The sequence below is a fragment of the Parasteatoda tepidariorum genome, chromosome 2 (genome assembly GCF_043381705.1).
Source record: "Parasteatoda tepidariorum isolate YZ-2023 chromosome 2, CAS_Ptep_4.0, whole genome shotgun sequence".
NCBI classification, from domain to species: domain Eukaryota; kingdom Metazoa; phylum Arthropoda; class Arachnida; order Araneae; family Theridiidae; genus Parasteatoda; species Parasteatoda tepidariorum.
In genome coordinates, this window is record NC_092205.1 from 60,779,886 (window position 1) to 60,803,142 (window position 23,257).

Sequence of the window (23,257 nt, forward strand, 5' to 3'; positions counted from 1 at the left end):
TGTAATCGATTACATTTTTGGCCAACTCCGTCCTGGCCTAACTGTGGGGACCTTATTCCCCAGATTGCGGCTGGTTCCTGTATTTTAGAAGTCCGAAATAAAAATTAATTGAATAGAAAAAAAAGGTGAAATTTGTATGTAATAAAATAAAATTACAGTAGGTGCTTTTGTTGGGTTTTCTTTGTGGATTTTATGTGGAATAAATTCTGCATCTGAAAAAATATTTTTTTTGAAATATTTACAACTGTGCCAATGGTATTTTATAACTATTTAGATTAGTAGTTTTAAGAGCATGCATGTCTAACTATTCCAGCCGTTAAAAATTCGAAAAACTGAATTGTCTTATTATTCACTCTAATGATATTTATTTGTTTACAAACGTAACGTGTTTATAAACATTTCATACGCAAATTATTTTTATACATAAATTAATCTTAAACATAAATTATTTTAATATTTCAAATTGCTACGCAAGCTGATATTGATTTCTCAAAAGACAATCTACTTTGTAATTTTTCTCAAGTTATGAAACAGGAAAAATGCATGCTAAATAAAAAAGAACTCTAATTGCTATTAAGTGTGAATATTTCTAGACATATTAATAATTACAGATATACTTAATACAAATACCAAATGATGTGTATTAATAATTCAATGTATATGTCTGGCATTAATTTTATACTCCAATATTTTTTCGGCTATATCGCATATATTTATCTGAAGTATGTTAAATATTTTACTAACGTGTTCCTTACAGTACAAATATTTTACAGGTACTTATCTGATTTATATTAAATGTTTATCAGATATGCGAAGTGAGAATGAAAATTAATAATTAATGACCGATAGATAGTTTTACGAGTGTCTGATTTAAAAATCCGGACCCTGTTGTCACATTATAAAAAATAAAAATTCAAACTTCGCGAAGCTTTCTTCGTTTTTAACGAAACCGTTTCCTGATGCAAGCACCAAGCGAACATTTCGTCAAAAAAACGAAATAACTATCGTCAGTTCTTCAAGGAAACAAATTTCGTCATTCTATTTTTTTCAAAAAAAGAAAATTGTTATGCCTTATTTATATAACTTTTCTAATAATCACTTTATAATGAACTTATGGACATTAACCATCTATTGAGATGCTCGGCTCTGCGTGGGGACTCTGAGGTGAGGCTCTACTGGAGTGTCCGACACCTGTTAATGGTGAGTTTTTTCTCTTACTTGTTGTTCACCTTTTTGTTCACTGTTTTTGTAAGAGTTCGTCATTTTCCTATGCCATTAGAAATAAAAAAAAAATCACTTTATAGTGGGCAACGTGATGCCACAATTGGCAGTACATATTTATTTCCTATCCTTTAAAATATATTTAATTACTTAAGCTTTTTTTATTAATAGAAAAATGATATTTAAAATAAATCAAAGACTTAAACTTTTAAAGCGAACATAAAATATTTATTCTTCTTAGCGATTAGCGATATTTATTATTCTTATTAGCGAACATAAAATATTTAATCTTAGATCAATGTAACAGATACTTTTTATTTCATTACTATGCAGACTTATTAATTCACTGTCGCACCTAATCGAAAACAAAAATCTATTTATAACTTTTTATTCTAAATTTCAAAACGAAAATATGTTTCAGTTGCATGGTTGTAATAATTCTCATAAATTTGTTGTCGACTCGTGATCGCCAAGGTATTCTTTCAATCCCAATATTGATATGCTGGTTGGCTTTGTTTTGGCTATGTTATATTTTGATAATTCGCCAATTTTGGATCTCCTACCCATACTTTCTGTGTCCGTTAGAAACAATTGTATTCACTTTTAATTCAAAATTTGTGGCGACTAGGAGTGCCCTTTCGGGCGCTCCTGTCCTAGCCATCCTAACCGTTTTAAAAAAACGCAATTGTAACGGAATACTAACAAAACTTCTTAACGTGGAAGTTATATTTTCTTGATCATCATCATCATCAGTAGCTCGACAGTCCTCGGTGGACCCTGGCTTTCTCAAGAAGACTGCACCAGTCCTTTCTTCTGCATGCCACGGCTTTCCAGTCTCTGACCTTGGTTGTGGTAAAGTCCCTTTGGAGGCAATCCGCCCATCTCAGTCGGGGTCTGCCTCTCTTTCTAGCTCCAGTTGTCCTTGTCAAAAAGATTCTTTTAGTTGTTCTGTCATCATTCATTCTTACAATGTGTCCGGCCCATTTCATGCGCTGAATCTTATGGTACTATTTTCTTGATCCCTTTAAGGAATTTATTTTTGATAATTTGTAATTATAAATGATGGCCATTCTTTATAATCTTCACGAATTAGTTTAATAAATTGGATTTTTACTAAACGATTTATATATTAATTTCCAGGAGACTGTCATTTTGTTTCATACTTTTATTAACGGCCAATAAGAACAATAATGAAGTTAGATATTTTCCACTATACAAATATTGGCGGCCACTGATGGAGAACAACCTCCACCATAATACAGCTGAGTCAATGTTATCTTAATAACACAAGAAAGACAAATCGAATAATGAGATAAATTTAAGTTATGCCCGAAGCGGGATTTTAACCCGTTTTATCCCGACTTTTTAAATTGCAGTGGCGCAAAAAGTGGTTTTATGAAAAAAGTGATATAGTATGTTATTCAACTAAATGGCTAATATCAATTGTTTGTTATCATTTCAGTTCGAAATGTCCCTGCGCCTTATACTTATGCATCCAGTGATAGAAACTTAAATCACTAATAACGCTGGGGAAATTTATTAAATTTTGATATGTTTTTGATTTTTTATCGCGATCACTGACATGGAAATTTTTCACCTCATTTTTGTCAAAGATTCTAAAAATGTATGTTAAAAATAGAGATTATAGCAAGCTTTGCATTAATTTTTGAATGTTCAATGAGATTTTTTTTTAAAAATGCGTACTCAAAAAAAGTGCTTTTGGAAAGTCTAAAAGTATTCTCATATCAATCTTAAAATTACATGTCGTATAATCTTTCAGATTATAAATAAAATAGAAAATAAAAAATAAATGTTTAAAATTTCTAGAACCATGTTGGTAACAAGTTTTCATTTGGAAAAATAAACATTAATCCTAAAAGAAAATGTAAGGAAAAATCGCTGTTTCTCTTCCTTATCTATAGTTATTGAAAGCTAAGAGATGCTACGCGAGGCAAAAATTTTTTTTTTATCCAAGAATAAGAACGAAAAATGATGAGGAGTTAATGTTTTTTCTTTTTAATAATAACCTCATCACGCGTTTTTATCCCCATAATCTTCTCATTTAGATGGATTCAAGTTGCTAATGCATCTTCAGTATATCGCTATACTCAGAAAAATTCGGAAAATATTACTAGGGAATGTTTTTTTACTTTATTTCATTTTGCAACTGCTATTATAAAATGTATTTTTAACATAATATTTTAATTTATTTTTAACATAATAAAATATTTAACATAATATTTTAAAACATTTTGACGATTATTTATGTCCTAAATATTTATGTTTTTAAATAAATGTAGACTTGACTATTTAAAATCTTAATGTTATTGTACAGTTTGATTGAAATAGTTAGCTACAAGCGAATACAAAGCAACAATTTCTTTGATAGGCAGCAACTTTTAGATAGTTAATTTTTAAAAAAAATGGATAAAATAAATTGATAATTGTTTGTTAGTCGAAAATCTATATATTTGGTACTTCTATATTTATATTAATAATATAAGCTATATGACGGTAATTTAAAAAATAAATAAAACAGATTTGTTTTCATTTTATTTTATCTTTTCTTGAATATTACGAATATCACAGCACACTGGTTTTCCTTTAAGAATTCTAGAAAGTATATTTCACCAAACTCTAGTTTGCACATGTTTCTCAACATGTGGAAAGATGCATTACAGTATAAATAGCATCAAAGGAATAAATAGCATCAAAAGTAAGCATCAAAAAGGTAAGATATAAATAGCTAGATAATTCAAAAAAAATATTTGAATTGCATTAAAAATACCGGGCAAGAGATAGTGGAGTAAAAAACTGCTTTTTCTTTTCCAAAATGGATCTTTTTACATCAAAATGTATCTTAGAATTATATCTAGATAGATTAATTTCTGGAATTTACACAAAAAATGGCAAAATACTCAGAAACATTTTGTTGCTTAATTTCATATAAGGACATTTTTTGAAAGAAAAAAGCTACTTGTAGGTGGCGTTCTTCTCAAAAAGCACTCTTGGCAAATCCCTTAAATAATTTCAAAATATATTGCTACAGAGATCCTTCATTTATATTTTAACAAATGGAGTGGAATATCATAATTGATATTTCAATAATTTTGAGTTTTGAGGTTTAGTGATGTTGAGTAAATAACATAATGTACCCCTATTTCTTATAACTAATTTTTCTCAGTTGGTAATGCTTAAATTTCCACACTGTAAGAAATTCCGGATCAAATTATGGTGAAAAGTACAGGTGCCTTGAAAGCCGGTTCCTTACCATAAAATTTTACTGAACAAAATTTTGACTTTTAATTTTATAGTAACAATTACTGTAAAATTACTGAATATCAATAATTAATTAAATATTATTGAAAAAAATAACTGTATAAAATTTTACTATAAAAATGGATTTTACGGTTGATGCCATCAGGGTGCCAGTACTTTTTACTTTAATTTGACTTTGGAATTTTTTACAGTTAACCACGCTGAACATTACGTCAATAAGTAAAAATAACAAAGCAAATACTATAATACAATAGAACGCAGCCTGTTAGTGTTATACCAGCATTAATTTCTCAGCCTAAAACACCGGCATCAATACGTGACAGATGTTATTCCGTGATTTTTTGTCTTTGTTGGTATTCACCAAAACTCAAGACTAATTTTTTTTTCTGATAGATACGTTGTTTTCCCTTGTTTATTCAGAATTTCTTAAAGATATATCTGTTTCATTTTATTAAAGCAGATTTCTTCAACTTTTATGTGTTTCAACAATAAATTTAAAATAAGTTTCAAAATTTTGGGCATAATTTTTTTTCACCACAGAAACGCACGTTTTTAATCACGCGTAAAGCACAATGGGGCCACTTACCATTTGACAAAGAGATATATGTAAATATAATAAATTTATCTTTATGAAATATTTCAATATCTAGAATAAAAATATCCAATTTTTTTTAAAAAATTCTGCCGGCATTCAAAATTTAAGCTAGACACATCGAAAGCTGCCATTGCCACGTTGAAGAAAAATTTACAATACAAAACGATTGGGATCTGTAATCTATACATAATAATAAAAGCAGCTGTGTGTGTGTGTGTGTCTGTAATCACAATATATTGCCCCAGAAGCCTCGCCCAGGCACGAAACTCGGCACATAATTGTGTTTTGACATAATGAAGAAGTATTTTTTTTCTTTTTCAAAAATTTGGATTAGTTATTTAGTTATCAGTCATTTTGTAAGTCTATGCTTTTCGTCTGCTTTTTCGTCTTCAAAGAGCCATATTCAAAAAACTATTAAAAAATGCATATACTTTTCCCCACTCTTATAAATGTATGCTAATGCGAACCTTACAATTGAAATATTAATTTTCGACAACTTAAACCAATAATATACGAAGGAATTAATAATTTAATTGTAAAGTTCGCATTAGTTTACATTTATTAAAGTGGAGAAAAGTTTAACTTTTGTATTAAAAATGTGGCAACATATTCGATACGTAAATAGAACGCTTCGCTTTGATATATTTGTCGCTGTTCATAATTGTTATAATAAGTTTTTCTTCTTCTTTCCACGCTCTATTTTTTTTTTTTAAGCGAAGACGATAATTTTTGTAGCGATATAGAAATAGAAATTGATACCATAAAAAATTATATAGAAATAGAAATTGATACCATAAAAAATTAATTCGTTTTCGTGTTCTTTTCATGTATTTAGCATTTTAGTTTTTTTTTTCTTAAGCGTTGTAGCTATATAATTTCAAACATCCTCAAGAGCTATAACACATCTGCAGCAGAACTGGATATGAAGACAAAATTGCTGGACAGGAACACTTTAATTGTCCACTAATCTTCAGATTTCCTGCTATGTTTTAAAAAACTTTATTTGTGAAAACCTTCAGCGTGGCGGACAGCTGGCCGCCTTAGGCGGCTAGTCTACAATAAACGCATCTAAGAAACACGTGATTAAAACATAGAAATTGATACGTGCTGATTCTGAAGCAACCATGATTCAGCCTATCAAAGTTTCGAATTTCAAAAGCATTTTTGTAAGACAATATACACATTATAAGATTTCCTAAAAATGTCCAAACAAGAAATCTGTTTAATAGAAAAAGTCTGAGGGTTACTATAAATATCTATATATTCTCATATACGAAACGCATACCTATGATCGCATACGACAAAGCATGCGATTAATTTCCTTTCTTGGAGTAAAATTATTCTAAATTCATTTTCTCAGACATATAGTTATTAGGATGTGATATCTAATAAGTGCATAAATTTATTCCTTGATTCACTTATTTGTTTTGAAATCCGTTATTTTTACTATGATTAATAAGATTTATCGACCAATTTTAAATAACCATAATTGAAACTGTGCTTAAAATTCTAATTAAATTTTCTAATAGATAATTAAATATGCACGTAACTAAAATCCAATTAATTTTTTTATTAGATTCTTTTTTTTGGAAGAAGCCACAAAGTAGAAGCATTTTTTTCCTCTCAAAAATCTTGTCTTAACATTTCAATTTCATAATATATAATGCTTAGTACCATGTCTAATGACAAATTTTTTACAAAGATATAAATTTTAAATGGGTTAAAAAAAATTTCAAAAACTTTTGTTGCGATGAAGAGAGGAATACAAGATGGAATTAATTAATGTTTAATAGAAAAAACTAATCTAGCAACACTTCAATTTTGAAACTCTTTTAATTTTCATATCTTATCAGTCATTGAAAATAAAATTTTATATCACACGCATAAATTATTCAAATTTTCTGTTATTGCTCTTCGTAACATTCATTTAAAACCTTTATTCTTTATAATTATTAAGTAGGTGATAAAAAGCAGCGTTCATTAAATAATTAATTACAAATGTAAGCTATTTTAATTAATCTGTTTAATTAATTCGATTAATGCATATTATTCCCTAAAACACATTTTGCATTAGCAATGTGAACTAATTTTCTCACAATCATAATGATTTATACAGGAAAAAGACCGAACACATTTCGGAGGATCGTGCATAAATGAGCTTATGAAATATTCTACGTTAACAACACTTGTTCGAACTATATGAATAAACATAACTACGAATAGTGAATCACTAGGTTAAGTATCAATACTTGAGATCATAGAGATAGGTTAATTCCGATGCATAAATTAAATGTCGAAGTGTTCGCAATAAAATCCTAATGAAATAAGTTTGAAAGGTTTTCGATTATTTGTATATTTATTTAACTCTATATTGTCTGTGTAGCCCCGATACAAAACATGATAACTCAATTTTTTGTGAAAAATCAAGTTAAATATAGAATTGTATCAGATTTTTTCTCAGTTTAAGGATGAGCTTAACCTTTTTATCAATAAAAAGTTAATAATGCTTTCTATTAACACATTTTCCTAATCAATGTAATTAATAAATATATTTAGTTAATATAATTAATTTATATAATTTATAAAGTCGAAAGCAGATCTTAAATCAGAGCAACTGATTTAAAATATTTTTATTTTCAATGAAGGTTTCAATTTTGTAAAAGTGCTGTTAACCCCTTCCTTTTCGCTCCCGTGAAAATGACGGGGTGAGGTTTCACCCTCTGTTTCTCGCTCCCGTGAAATTTCAGGGCTAGAGTGTTCAGCAGTAACGCGCCAATGAGAATAAAACTAATTAATTTCTTTTGCCCGCAAGGCATCTTATTTCTCATTTTACGCACCAGATGGCAGTACCAGGATATGTTTAAGGTAATTGTAGATAGTTAGTTTAATTTAAACTAGATGTCAACACTAATCAAATACGTATGTTTGACAAAATAAGCATTTTTATGACCGTTTTCTTGAAAACTAACCGATTGTTAAGGGGTTAAGCAAGATAAAAACTTTCAAATATATTCTTTGGCTGAAAAATCGCCCTGTGCTGTTTAAACAATGACTTCCTAACAGATGACGTTGGACAATTTCGTTTTATTGCTTTTTAATTTAATTTTAATAATTTAATTAAAAGAAATTAAAACTATATAAAATTGGTATAATTAAGAACTCAAACTAAAAATAATAGGTATACTCTCTTTAGAAAACAAAACCAAAGTGGAAACAGAATTTTTGCATCATTTTTAGTGAAAAAAAAAACCTAATACATTTAAACCATGAGAAAAAAATTTTTTTAGTGATTTATTGGTTTTTAAAACATTTTCATTTCTTTCCCACTTATTTACATTTAAATTTATTAAACGAACTAGTAATTTTTATTTTCAGATATATTTCTTTGTTTTGGTCATCAATACATGTAAAAAATACTTCCACATGCTCAAATAAAAATGCAAATGAACCTAAACGTTTCAGATGGTCGAAATTATATGTAAAAATAGGTTTTTGTTTTTGAAACATCACCAATTGCATAAAATCAATAAACTAAAATAAGCCACCAAATGATCGTTTTTTTCTTGTTTTGTAAAAATTATTTGTTACGCTTATTTTTTATTACGCAAGTCTATAATAAGTGTGATGTTGTTCTTTACACATTCCCTCCTCTTACCTCCCTAATTTTACTAATTACTCAACTAAGCTTTTTTACTTTGTTAACTTCTACTGTAATCATTTAGTTTATCCCTCTATGTAAGCTATCAGTTCAATCTTTAATCTTTATGCTTCTAGTTTTATGCTCCTAGAATTTCCGAGATGTCAACAAACGGAAATGTTCGTTCAGAAAATTTTCGAGTATTTTCTTTCTGGAACTTTCTTAAGATTGTCTATAAATAGAAGGATTATTTATCTTTGTTTGATATAAATAGGGATAGAGATTATTATTAAAAATTGCAATTTAGTTGTATCATTAGCTTCGAATGGAACTATAACGACGGATATATATATATANATATATATATATATATTGAAGATTTTGATAAAGAGCATCACTGTCATTTTGTGGTAGATTTATTACAATTTTCTACATTCTGCGAATCCAACATCATAACAATAAGTCTTCTACATAACATTAAATAATTACATAACTAGAAGATATTAAGGGATGTAACGTACGCCTAAAATGAATATTTCATTTTTAAAAAATTTAACTTGTTATTAAACATTACTGCACTAAATAGAAGTAATAATAATAATTATAACTATACCAAAAGTCATTATAATACTGATGAAATGAAACTATAATGTATGCACTATTTTTTTAAAGAATGTTTTATTTAAATAATAAGTTATATTACTTCGAAAAAAAACTTTTGAATAGTTTAATAAACATAAGAACAGTTATTACTGTACTACTGTCATTTATAGAAACACTGCTTTTTTCCTCAATGCTACAATAAATGGCCAAAGTTAATCAGTGAAATCACGGAATATCAAATCTCTAATCAAATTACCGGCGGAAAGTTAATATTTCAATTAAGAGGCAAAATAAACCTACTGTGCCTAAAAAAACATTGTTAATAATACGAAGTTAACGTTGATTAGATATTTTGATTTTTAATAGAAAAAGTAGCTAAATTGTTAATGAAAGTAATCATATAGATTACAAAAAATAATGTAATTCAATTAATTAAATGTAAATGCTGATAAGGCGTCATAAGAAATTATCCTCTGCTTTTGATTTGTACAGCAAATTACAAATAAGAGAAATTAAAAAGAAATGAAAACTACAGCGAACAATTATTTTATTATGTTTCATTGCTGCTGATTTTTTTTAATTTGAACGTAGTAAAAGTAAATAATTTAACACGTAACAAAAGTGATACGTTTTTTTTTTTTTAGTGAATATGTATAAATGATCTAAGGAATTGATAAGAGATAAGAGAAAAATAAGTTCTAAAACATCACAAGCGCACCATTTCGTAAAATTATCAAGTATTTATGCAAACTACTTTGCTATATTTATAAAAATAGCAATAAAAAATTATGGTACTCTTGATAGATAGAATAATTTTATCTGCACAGACCTCAGTTTTGACAAAAATTATAACCGATTTTACACTGCATCGATGGCGTTGGACCAACTGTATGAGGTTTTATTACTTTCCCTAATGATTTGAGGGTTAAAATCTTTTTTAAAAAAGTAGGTGAGCATTATTGCCATAAATCTACTTATTACATTTTATTGCCAAAATTTATTTTCCTTTTTATTTTAATTTTTACAGATACAATGGTACAATGACCGGATATTGTGAGCAGCTAATAAAAATTTTTAAAATCACTAAAGTACCAATAAATTTTTTTGTATTGAGTATTTTTTCAAAATAATTACTGTTTCACAACTAATAGTAAAAATAACCACGAAGTAATAGAGAGGGGGCTGGAATATGAAACAAGTAGCTGGCCGATTTCCATAGTCTATAAAAAATCATCAATTTATATATACTTTTATTCATTTTTGTTAGCTTGGTAATGTGTGAATATTAAACAAGCTCGTTTACAAAGTTCAAAACATTTTAATCACGTCTTTTCTTATTAGTTTTGTTTAAGCTAGTAATTTTTTTAAAAAAAGAGTTGATTAATACCATGATTTGAATCACTTATTTTAATACTTCGATTAACACCGTGACTTAAATAATTGATTTTTATAATTTGATCAAAATCACTGGAGCATTGTCTTTGGAACTTTGTTTTTGCTTATTTACTTGTTCTTCCTTTCGTTTATAAATGAAGTACAATTTCTTGTGTAGTTTAATCAATTGCATTGCACAATATGTTTAAGCATATATACTTTTCATTGGAATTTCTGCACTGCATAGCCAAATCCTGTCCTTAACTGAAGATATATTGCGAAAATCAGAAGAGCTTTTACTCCAATAATCAGATTTTAATCATGATTTAACTAAAAAACTTAAATGTTCAATGCGTTGACCCTGAATAGACCATTATTACCATTGTTGTTATTGGTGTGTGATTCAAAACTATAGGGATAATGACGGGAAAAGTTTTCACCTTAAATTCACCAACATACATCCAAAATCCATTGTTATTGATAAAATCTGCCGGAAAATTTTATATTAATGTATTAAATATCAAATATTTTTATCAGGCTAGCTCTACTCTAGTAGTGCAGTTTTCTTAAAATATTTGTCAGTATTTAAAAAACGCATTCTTAAGCAATAAAAATAAGAATATTTTTCAAAACATTTCCTAGTAATTAATTGTATAATTTAAAAATAGTTTTCATTTTTAATGAAATTCCTTACAATACACTCATTATAAAACTCATTATAATATTCATATAATATCTCATTATAACATTCATAACTCATATAACTCATTATAATATTTATAGTAACAGAATTCAGTTCAAAAAATTATTTGAAATAATTAATAATTTTATCAATTTTAAGACGATTAAACATCTTAAAGAACTCTCAAATAACGTTAAAAGCAAAACATGAAGCACTAGATTTAAAGTGTGATACCCAGCTTATATCATGCATCTTGTAAGCCTCACTGACTGCAAAACATTGTAGTTTTTTTCAATTACATCTCTGGTAATATTTTAACACACAGTATTGAAACAGTTAAGCTAAATTTCTGAATCTCAAAAGGGAAAAGTACCAATTAGTTCTTTTAAACTATTTTCGTTCGAATATTTATAACTTATAAAAGGACAAATTCTGTTCTAAAATGAATAAAAAAAACTAAACTTTTGGAACTTATCATTTTACCCTGTTGCTCAAACAATCAAAACTCAATCTTAAGAACTCAATATTGTTACAAATCAAGCTTTAAGCATTAAAAATAAAACAAATCGCTAAGAAATCCGATTATCAATTTGAAGTCGTAAAATACCACAGTTTTCTTCAAATATGCGTAGCGAATAATAAAAATATCAAAAAATAACTCGTTCATAAAGCTTTAAAAATAGTTTTAAGAAGGAGAAAAGGCAAAATATTAGATAGAGAAAGAAACGGGAAATTAATTAACAGGGACGAGACATAATGTATTTTTTAAAAAATATATTTCGTAATAATCCATCAGACGACCGATATCGATCTGAATGCGAAGAATTTAAATACCGTTACAAAGTAAACCTTGAAGCATTGGACTTATAACAAAAGCATTAAAGAAGCCTGGCTGTCTGCCTAAGTCTTATATCTACTTAAGAGAAAGGCAATTAGACATCTGGAAAATTTTGACTTTCATCTCACCTATTCCAAGCAGACGATTTTGTCTAAGTGAGCCTTCCTTTCTAGCTTAGAGCTCAAATATTCCATCCGCCTCACACTGTTGCCAAATATTTAATGGAATATTCGGTACGTAAGTTTTAGAGGGGAGGGTAAATTTGCCATCATTTCGTTACATTACCCAGAAACTCTTCCAAGGGGTATGGAATAATAAATCACAATTTCCCGGTTATTGTAGTTGAAGGTTGAGTTGGATTAGAATTCTAACTATGTTTCCCACTTTCTTTATTGGTTGGTCGGCAAAGTTTACTCTTTAACTATTGCTAAATGCTAACTTCTGCGAGATGGAATTAAACATTACTTGATTTTCGAATTCTCTGATTCCAGTAAATAGACCTTATGTTGAGGAAACAAGAATTGGTGCCGAAAATGTTTGAATTGTAGAGACATTTCGGTCTCACTATTGTTTGAATTGTTGAACAACGAATCTGTATGAAATACTCAATTTTAAACTTAGATTTATTCTGTTAGTTAATTAAAGAAAGTAAACGACAAATTAAAAAAGAATTTTATAAGGTTAAAAAATATTAAATAAAGTTAACATCCTTATAATTTCAGCACTTTATCAAATATATTAAAATATGTAAACAATTATTAATAAAGATAACACTACACACTTTATTGATTAATAGTTTAAAAACGTGTGGACGGCATGCCCAAGTAATATATATATTTTCATTTATTAAGTAAATTTTCTATCTAAAAGTATTTTTATATATTTTTCATATTATGTTAATTACGCAGTTTTTTCCTGTTGGTACTATAATACAGTACCACAACAACTTTATAAAATATGTAAGTTAAGGGTGATAACTATAGTTGTACGTTAATTACATAGGTATGGTATGGTACGGTATTTTATTTACGCTGCACTAGATCTGCACAATGGGCTATTGCGTTAGTTATATAATGTGAAAATAGTGTCCTATAGTAAATATTGATTCAATGAAAATTTCTTGACATTAAAAAAGAAAGAGTTACTACATTAAAAAAGAAATCAGGCCAATCTCAGGCTCAGATTTGTAGAGAGTTCAATTTAATGCCCAGCGTCGTGTGTAACTTATGGAAACAGTTCCAGGATACCAGAACCATCAAAAGAAAGCCTCGGCAAGGTCGTCCAAGGACCACGACGGCCAGAGAAGAGAACCCGTGTATCAAGGGTGACTGTTTCCAAACGACTTCATAAGAGAGGGTTGTTTGTAAGAAGCCCTGCTGTTTGCGTCCCGCTCACTTCTACGAACAGGAAAGTCCGTTCAGCAGAGTGCAGAGAGATTGGAGTATGCATCAATGGGAGACCGTTCTCTTCACTGATGAGTCCCGGTTCAGCCTAAACACCGATTCCCACTGTATGTTCAGGTGGAAAGAACCAGGGATCCGCTACCTACCCTCCAATGTCCGTGAAATCGACCATTACCGTGGAGCAGATTTAATGGTTTAAGGAGGCATCATGTTGGATGGCCACACATCTCTCCATGTCTTTGAACATGGCTCTGTGACTGGTGCAGGGTATAGGGATGAGGTCTTGGAGCCCTATGTTCACTTTTCTAGGGGTGCAGTTGGCCCTGAGTTAATTTTAATGGGCGATAACGCGAGGCCACAAATAGCTCTTCTGGTTGACGAATTTCTAGAGAGTGAGGATATTCGCCGGATGGATTGGCCAACCAGATCTTCAAACCTCCACCCTATAGAGCATGTCTGGGGCGCTCATCGGAGAGCAATTGAAACTCGCAACCCCGCTCCAAGAACCATCCAGGGAATGAAAACAGCGTTGCTGCCCGAGTGGGACTAATTTCCACAGGAAATTATAAATTGCCTTATTTGTAGGAAATTTCGCTGCAGGTCTGTATATCTGTAAGAGGGGACCATACCCCTATTAACCCTTTTTTTTTGTTTATTCAGCAACCGCTCTTTCATACCTTCCGACTCCAACTAGTGTTACGTACAATCATGTGTGTGTATTACAATTGACGAATGGTTATTTGCTCTGGATTATATCAATTTCATTAAAATCGGCTCCGTAGTTCTAGAAATAATCGACCAGGTCTGCAAATTCTCTTAATTTCTTACACCAGTGTGTTATTAGATTCCTACAAATCAAAAAGTAAGTTGCGAAAGAAGTTCCTCTGAAAAATTAGAAACATTATCTTAATTAATAAATTTTTTTTTATTTACAAAATGTGTAAAATTCGTCTGTTTTATCATAACTGAAAACATAATTAAATGTATTATCTTTCGAATGAAACAGAAAGGTTTTTAATTTAGTTATTCCGCCATGTATAAACTTGGTTTCGTTTTTTTCGCCGTATTATGCTGACACTTAGAATGCTCTTTTCTATCAGATCGATTTCTAAACTTTTTTCAGTCCTTTGAAGCGATCTGTCTCAAATTCCTAATCAAAGACAACTAGATTAAATAGATAACTAGAGATTTTGAATGCATGTATTTTAGTTATTATAATATATATATGTATATANTATGCATACATATATATATATATATGGAACCACTTAACCTTGGAATCACTTAAATTTATTAAAATGTTTGACTAATTAGAGATTTTACGCCAAAATTTATAAACTATGTTTATTAAAACCATAATTACCTCTCTAATAAAAATTACGAAATATGCATACCTAATTGACTTAATTTTTTTTTTTATAATTTTATTCTTTTCAAAACAAGATTAGAAACTAATATTAGAAATATGTTGAATTACAGGTTTGAAATCAGCTTTGAATTCATGGATCTTAAGCTCTTAATGACTTTAAGTCTTATAATTTAACTTGAACATGCCAAAGATTTTCACCTCTTTGTTATTCACTATCTATATCATAGGTAAGTTTACTGAAAATTTTATATCATTATAAGTTTTAGCTCTTTAAAACATATTTTGAAGCTCTTAGTAGCAATATATGTTAATTTTACTCTGTAATGTTGTTGTTGTTGTTCATTTACGTCGCACTAGAGCTGCACAATGGGCTATTGGCCACAGTCTGGGAAACATCCCTGAGGATGATCCGAAGACATGCTATTGCAATTTGGATCCTCTGCAGAGGGGATGGCACCTCCGCTTCGGTAGCCTGACTACCTGCACGCGAAGTCGAGCAATTTACGGTAGAACAGTTTAGCGAGGATCCATACCGCACACCCTCGGTCCCTACACAGGCTGATCCAAGTGGTCACCCACCCGCACACTGACCGTAGCCAGTGATGCTTGACTTCGGTGATCTGCTGGGAACCGTGTTTTAACGATCAGTCCACTGCGGGACTTTACTCTGTAATATTTTTTTCAAGAAAAAAATCTAATTTTGAAACTTTTGAAACGTTAGTTAAGATGCACATAATATAAGTTTTATTTGTTTTAACAACACTTTATTGGAGTGCAAAGAAATGAACTTGTAAAAGGATATTTAATTGTCATTGAACATATTCTTTAATGTAACATGTTCTTTATAAGTAACGCGTTCACATTTTAAGGTTACTAAATTTTATTTTATTGAAGACTTTTGAAATAACACTTTCGAAATTTTGTTGAAACTATCTTAACAATTTTAGCATGGTCTAAAGCAGTGTTTCCCAAACCCCGGTCCGTGGACCGGTACCGGTCCGTAGACCAAATAGTACCGGAACCCTCATTTAATTTAAACTGAATTTAAATTCCTAGGTTTATACCCCATATTAAAAATATCGGTGTTCCATTAAAATTTTATTTATTTAAAATAAGGGGGCCCTCGAAGGTAGTGACATAAATTTTTCAATGTTTTTAATGTATTATTGTCTCCGATTACCCCCAGATGGAACCGTCCCATTTCATTGTAAAGAAACAAGCTCAGGGTTCTCATTGATTTAATGTTCTAGTAAGTTAAAATGTTAAATCACTATATATTTATTTTTTCGTGTAACTGTATTTTATTTTGAAGGCATGTTTAAATACAGTTAAATTAAAATTAATAAATCAAAATAATCTTAAATATAAACAATAAACGTCCCCCCCCCCAGCGGACAGCGGTAAATTTATCAAACGTAGACAGATCCGCGGTGATAAAAAGGTTGGGGAACACTGGTCTAAGGATAACTTTATAAGATATATTGCTAAACTTCATTTGCATTATTGCAAAGCTGAAGTGTTTAGTGAAATGACGAGTTAAGGTCTGGTTTCTTAGGACAAGCGCCTTATCTGGGCGTCAGCGGAAAGTTGACGTAGAGCTGACGCCAAAAAAATACTTTTTTGTTAGCTCAGCGTGAGCAGTCGGTTCAACGCAGACGTTATCTCTCATTGCGCATGCGTTAATAATGTAAACAAATATTTATTTTGAATTTGTATTGATTTTGTTATTGTCGACCAGTGTTTTAGAGAACAAATAATGATTTTTTCCAAGAAAAAACACATTATAGCTGAGCTAAATGAAGAGTGTCATGTTTAATGAAGAGGCTATGTTTAATGTAAAAATCAAAATCTTGGCTGATTTCAATGTGTTGTTGGATGTTGTCCGCCATTGCTTCTGCGGTTAACGTCACGTTGTAATCCAACTGCAGTTGAGTTGGACGGAAATTGTAGTTCAAGATGAGCGTTCGATGACGTATACTATCAAACTCACAAATGGACCAATCAGAGGTTAGCGCTGATTTTCAGCTGACGGCGTCCTGTCCTAAGAAACCAGGCCTTAAGATTTACATTTTATTTATTTAAAAAAATTTATTTTAAACTGCTTATTAACTCTAAGAACTTATTTATGCATTATATTTCCAGATTGAAATATTCTAGATATTGTAGATCAAAATACTATTTCATAATTATAATCGATCACAACATGTTCTAAAATCTGAAAACATATGTGGATTTAAAATGTTAAACAAGTTCTCTCCTTGAATTTTTTAATTAAAAAAGACACGTTGTAGGATTTCAATCCTATAACTGAATCATATTTCTAAATTTACGACAAACTACGTGCTAATAATTTTCAAAATGGTAGTGTTTCCCCAAGTGCTTCCGCAAACTCTTCGGCTAAAAATGATACATTATAACTATCCGACTAAATAATTCATCCAATAACTACATGTAATTAAATCTGTTATATTTCCGTAAACAAATACAATAAGAATATGTTATTAAATCTGAAAAATTTATTGTAGTCGAAATTTCACTTAACAAGATCTTCCCCCAAACGTTTAAATTAAAAATGATATATTATAATTTTTCAACAAAATAATTGAATAGTTATAATTCAATAATTATGTCTGAACAGTTTGTAATCAAATTCGAAAATCCAAGTAAATACGAATTGTCACTTAAGCTCTTCCTCAAACTCTTTTTTTCCAATTGAGATAAAAACAATTGTAATCATTCAATGAAAAAATGCAGTTGCAATTTTTTTTATTCTAAATTTATTGAAAATAAAAATTTTTTTATCGTGGAAAAAACTCAAAATGATCATATGTGTAATAAACACAGTTAATATTTTCATTTATTTTCAAATATTTCATTTATTTTCAGAAATGACATATTGTAATTTTTCTACAAGATAATTGAATAGTTATAATTCAATAATTATGTCTGATCAATTTGTAATCAAATTCGGAAATTCAAGTAAATACGAATTGTCACTTAAGCTCTTCCACAAGCTCGCTTTTTCCAATTGAGATAAAAACAATTGTAATCATCCAATGAAAAAATGCATTTGCAATTTGTTTATTCTAAATTTATTGAAATTTAATTATTTTTTATCGTGGAAAAAACTCAAAATTATCATATGTGTAATAAAAAAAGTTAATATTTTCATTTATTTTCAAAAATTTATGAAAAATGTACTTAAAATCAATATATAAGAATGTATATTTTATCATTTATTACGCACTTATTTTTAATCCAAACACCCGAAGCAAAAATTGAAAAAGCAATTAGAAAAGTATCATTTTTTAAGTTAGAAAGTGTTATTAAATTTTGCTGTATTCTGATATAAATCGAATCAATTATTAAAGTTGAAAATTTAAGTAGTCTTAAAATGTCCCATTAAAAGCTTCTCCACGAAGCTCTTTACTTAAAACCGATCCACTATGATTATATAGCAAAGTAATTGAATTACCAGTTTTTCTTTCTAAATTCTTTTAATTTAAATTTTGATTTATTGTGAAATAAAAACGTAACAGGCAAAAAAAAAATTTTTTTTTTGCTTTAATGAGAAGATGTGTAAGAAAAGCGTAATTATTATCAAGAACAACAACGCCCCAGAGTATAAGCAAAATGTATTAAAAAGAAACTATGGACTAGAGAGTATATTTCATCCTCTATAAAAATGTTTTTAATCAAAACGCAAAAAGCAAAACTTGAAAATGCATCTTGAAAAGTATCCTTTTTAAGTTAAAAAGTCTTAGCTTCAATTTTAATTGGATTTTCATTTTGTACGTTGCTGTAATTGAATATGTATACCCCTTCGGGAAATAAGCTTTGAAAATATTATCTTCTTTTTTTTCATAAATTTAAAAAAAAGAAGTTGCAGCTACTTTAATCCATTGCTACGTAGGTAAAAAAATTTATTCAAAACTTGTTTCTATTTTACGGTATTTACATTTTACAATCCACTTATACTAATTCAATGCAGGGAGATTTTTAAACTAAATTCTAAAAATATCATTAAAAGCCTAGTCGTGGAAGTACCTTAGTGATTATTTAAACTCTGGTAAAAGTAAAAACGGAACAAACACGCATCAAAAGAATTTTTAAAAACATGGTTATTAAGGTCGAACAAATCTTCTGATAATGCCTTAAAATTCGTAAATTTCTATAGCGAGTCTTGTTAAAATATTTTTCTTTAAATAATTAGGTATTACTGAGTCTAAATAGAAACCCGTGGGGGATTTCCTTATGAAATAACAGTTTAGTTATAAGGCTATTTGCTAAGTTATATTTTATATTATTACAAAAGAGCAATGTTTATTAAAAAAATAAATAAAAACTGTTTTTAAATATGCATACTTGCAGTACAAACCTTTTTTTTTAAAAATTCTTTAGAGATTGTTTACTTTTGAGCAAGAATGTATTGTTTCAAGTAGTAAATTTTGAAAGATGTTATAGGTGCAAAAAATTATTCCCAAATTCACATGCAAACAATATAATTAAGGAATGTATATAAGGTTATATTTATTACATACATTTTAGTTAAAAGAAAAGAATATCTTCTATAAATGAAAAAATATTTCTTTCGTATTTATTATTACTGTTATTAAATTAAAATGTAATTTTTTTTAACCAGCGAATCGATAAAGGAAAACAGTTCGGAAACATATTCTAATTTGAGTCATTTGAACTGTTATGACTGAATTTTGAAAAGAATAGGCGGGATGTAGAAAAAAAAAATATTTATCACAAAATATACACTTGCTTAATTTTAAATTATCAAACATTAAGTTTTGTATTTTCAAAACAAAGATAAAAAAAATATTCTTTGTTCCTTCTTTTGTGTTTCAAAAAAAAATTTTTTTCCTCTTTTTTTAATTGCTTTTTAAAGATTTTTTGTGATAAATAAATTATAAATATATTTTTTTAAAAGATTATTATCGGCTTAGATGATGTTCTACTCTCTTTAATTCAGTTTTTCTCAATATCCGCATCGTTTCCTCAATAGAAACACTATGGTCACAGTTTTCCAGCTAGTAGAGTTGTAAGCGGTATATAAACTTAGCATATGAACTTAAACGCTTAAAGTTATTCTAAAAAACTTAAAAGTTTTTCTCTTTTCTTTTAGGCATGGCATGGAGTAAAAGTGTTCAAGTGACAGACCTCATAGTACCCTCTGCTGCTGTGTTAGGTGATTCGGTGACTTTAGAATGTAGTTATGACTTAGGTACTGAAGAACTTTACGTTGTTAAATGGTACAAGGATGATATAGAGTTTTATAGATATGAGCCGAAAGATGATAACCAGTCCATCTATTTTCCTCAGCCTGGAATTGATATTGACGTAAATATCACTACAAAAATAATTCTTGAATATTTGGTAAAATATGTCAATGTAATGATGCATTAAAATTTTGATCAAATAATGCCCTTCAGCTGATTTTAGAAAACAGAACTTCATAATTAAGTTTTTAAATCATGAGCGCAAGCAATGCACTTTTTATCCGAACGAAAACACCGTGACCAAAACAAAACAGAGAAATATATATACACTCTATAACAAAAAAATCGACGCTCGATCAGACTGGAATGATGCAGACTGGGGACGTATAGTCTTTAGCGACGAATCCCACTTCCAACTGTGTCCTGACGATCATCGACGACGTGTTTGGAGACGCACAGGGTAGAGGAGGAATCCAGCCTTCACTATTGCACGCCACACCGGCCCTCAACAAGGCATTATGGTCTGGGGTGCCATTTCCTTTGACAGTCGGACCCCTTTGGTCGTCATTAGAGGTACATTTACTGCACAGTGGTACGTCGATGACATCCTAAGACCTGTTTTTTTACCGTTCCTTTTGCAGGGCCCTGGGGCTGATTTCTCAGCAGGACAATGCCAGACCACATACGGCACGTGTTGCTAGGAACTGTCTGCAAGCTTGTCAAACTCTTCCTTGGCCTGCCAGATCACCAGATTTTTCTCCGATCGAGCATGTTTGGAATATGATGGGAAAGCGATTGCATCTGGCACGGAATGTTGATGACCTCGTTCGACAATTGGACCGAATTTGGCAGGAAATACCGCAAGAGACCATCCGGGAGCTTTATCGGTCTATGCCACGCCGTGTGGCAGCTTGTATCCAGGCTAGAGGCGGGTCAACACCTTGTTGAACTTGTTACTGTAACTCTGCAATAAATTATTCAATTGTTCTGAAATTTTAATCATTTACTATTCTGTACATTGTCGTCCTATCCACCAATTTTCGTTTCAATCGGACAACTCTTTCTTGGTGCGTCGATTTTTTTTTATAGAGTGTATATATAGTATAATAAATAAAAACTAAATAGCACGAAGAATATTAAGAAAAACAATACTATTTACTATTACTATTTACTATTACTATAACAATACTATTTACTATTACAATACTATTTAATTATTATTTACTTTTATGCGGATATAGTCGTGTGAACTGATAGAAAGATTATATCCTTTATTTTCCGGATTTTAATTTTTTTTTCTTTTCCGGTTTTTTGTTATTTTTTTATTATTATCATTTTTCTTTTTTTTCCCCCTTTCTTCATTGTTTTATAATTTTTCCCTTGTTTTCTCTACATTTTGAACTATATGTACATAAATTTTTCAATTATAACTCTTTTCTTGTTTTATCTATCAATAGAAGAATTAATCCATAAATGCGCATATTAATTTGAGAGATACAGAGGAAGAGAATTAATTATCTACTCATAATTACAGATTATTTGTATCTTTTCCTAAAATAATAGACGTTTCCAACACTCTTTCTCAATGCTTAAATTTTTAAAATATCTTTTAAAATGCAAATTCATTTGATTTCACACATGATTTTGTAATTTAAGAATGGTAATAGAGAAATAGAGTAACTTTGTTTTTTACAAAAAGTAAGACATTTAAAAAAAATAAAAAAAATTACTCTTCGTGTGTATTTAAATTACTCTTCATGTGTATTTAAATTACTCTTCGTGCGTAAATTACTCTTCGTGTGTCTTTTAAACTATGATCTATATTGTTTTTAACTAGGACCTTATTTTGGCAAAAATGGAACACTAAATATAAAAGCTATATGTAGTTTGGAAAATGTTGCCGAATCACTGTTTTCGAATTTACAAATAAAAATTTTTTTTTAGTTAAATGTCCTAAAGTTATTTTTGATTTTATTAGCTAGAAAAATCCAACAGCAACACTGTTTTCCTGAGAAACGTTGCTTTGAATTCCGCTGGAAATTACAAATGTCAAGTATCAACAGATGCACCCACCTATAGTTGTGTGCAGGCTGTAAAAGAAATGAATGTCATAAGTAAGTAGCAAAGGAGTTATCAGTGCTGCTCTTTAAGTTGTTACATTGTATTTTTACATTGTGTTTTCAAAATATGATAAAAAAAATAAGGCATATTTGTCACTAAAAAATTTTTATTAAAAAAAATATATCAAGTGCTGGTAGACTAAAGCAAAAGAAGAAATTGAATAAAGTTTTTTTATTTCCAATGAGCTGCACAATCCGTCTTGCCGATGAGCAGACCTAGTGCGTTCTCCAGAGGTGGTATCCACTCTTTCAGGACCACCACAATGGGTGAGATACCGTTGGTCATGTTAATTTGGACGTCTAGTTTCTGCCACACTAGATGGCAGTACCGAGACTCTATTTGGATGCTAAAGTGCACTAGGAATTTAATTTTGCCGGAATTGAATAAAGTAAGTGATGAAGAATGAAGTATTAAACCACTATGATGTTATTAAATTATCATTATACAATATTTCTTTTCCATTTTGCAAATTTTATTGAGTTATTTTTTTTTCAGAATCTAATAAATGCTTGATATATTTAACGAGGATGGAACACAACAGCCGAAAAATGTACTCGAAAAACTCGAATAATATTAAGCAGTTGTGTTGTTAGCTCATTATTATGATAATTTCCACTTTAACTCGAGTAATTCAGTAATCAGCTTCAAGCAGGTTTTCATCTGAATTCCTTTGTCGAAAAAGAGGAAATTTAAATTTCCTTTTGTAGCAAAATTTCATGGCTGGGAAGTGATTTTAACTCACAAAAAAAGTGTTGAACTAATTTTGATAATTTTTGAAAAAAAAAAAAAAAGAAAAGGCGATGAAATAAATCGCAATGCTATATATATGTATATATATATATATATTAACAAAATTAATATATATACTTAAAAAAAAATGAAAAAAAAAAAAATATGCAAAAAAAAA

The 23,257-nt window shown here is 29.4% G+C and overlaps 1 protein-coding gene across 1 annotated transcript in view; it reads left to right on the plus strand.

Moving 5' to 3' along the window:
* Window positions 1-23,257, plus strand: part of LOC107436079 (cell adhesion molecule 2-like) — a 70,548-nt gene that overhangs the window by 35,919 nt on the left and 11,372 nt on the right. The window contains exons 2-4 of the mRNA XM_071177650.1: window positions 15,112-15,228; window positions 20,136-20,350; window positions 22,208-22,343. Of these exons, the coding sequence (XP_071033751.1) occupies window positions 15,183-15,228; window positions 20,136-20,350; window positions 22,208-22,343 (397 nt within the window). The 5' untranslated portion in view covers window positions 15,112-15,182. The remainder of the gene's footprint in view (window positions 1-15,111; window positions 15,229-20,135; window positions 20,351-22,207; window positions 22,344-23,257) is intronic.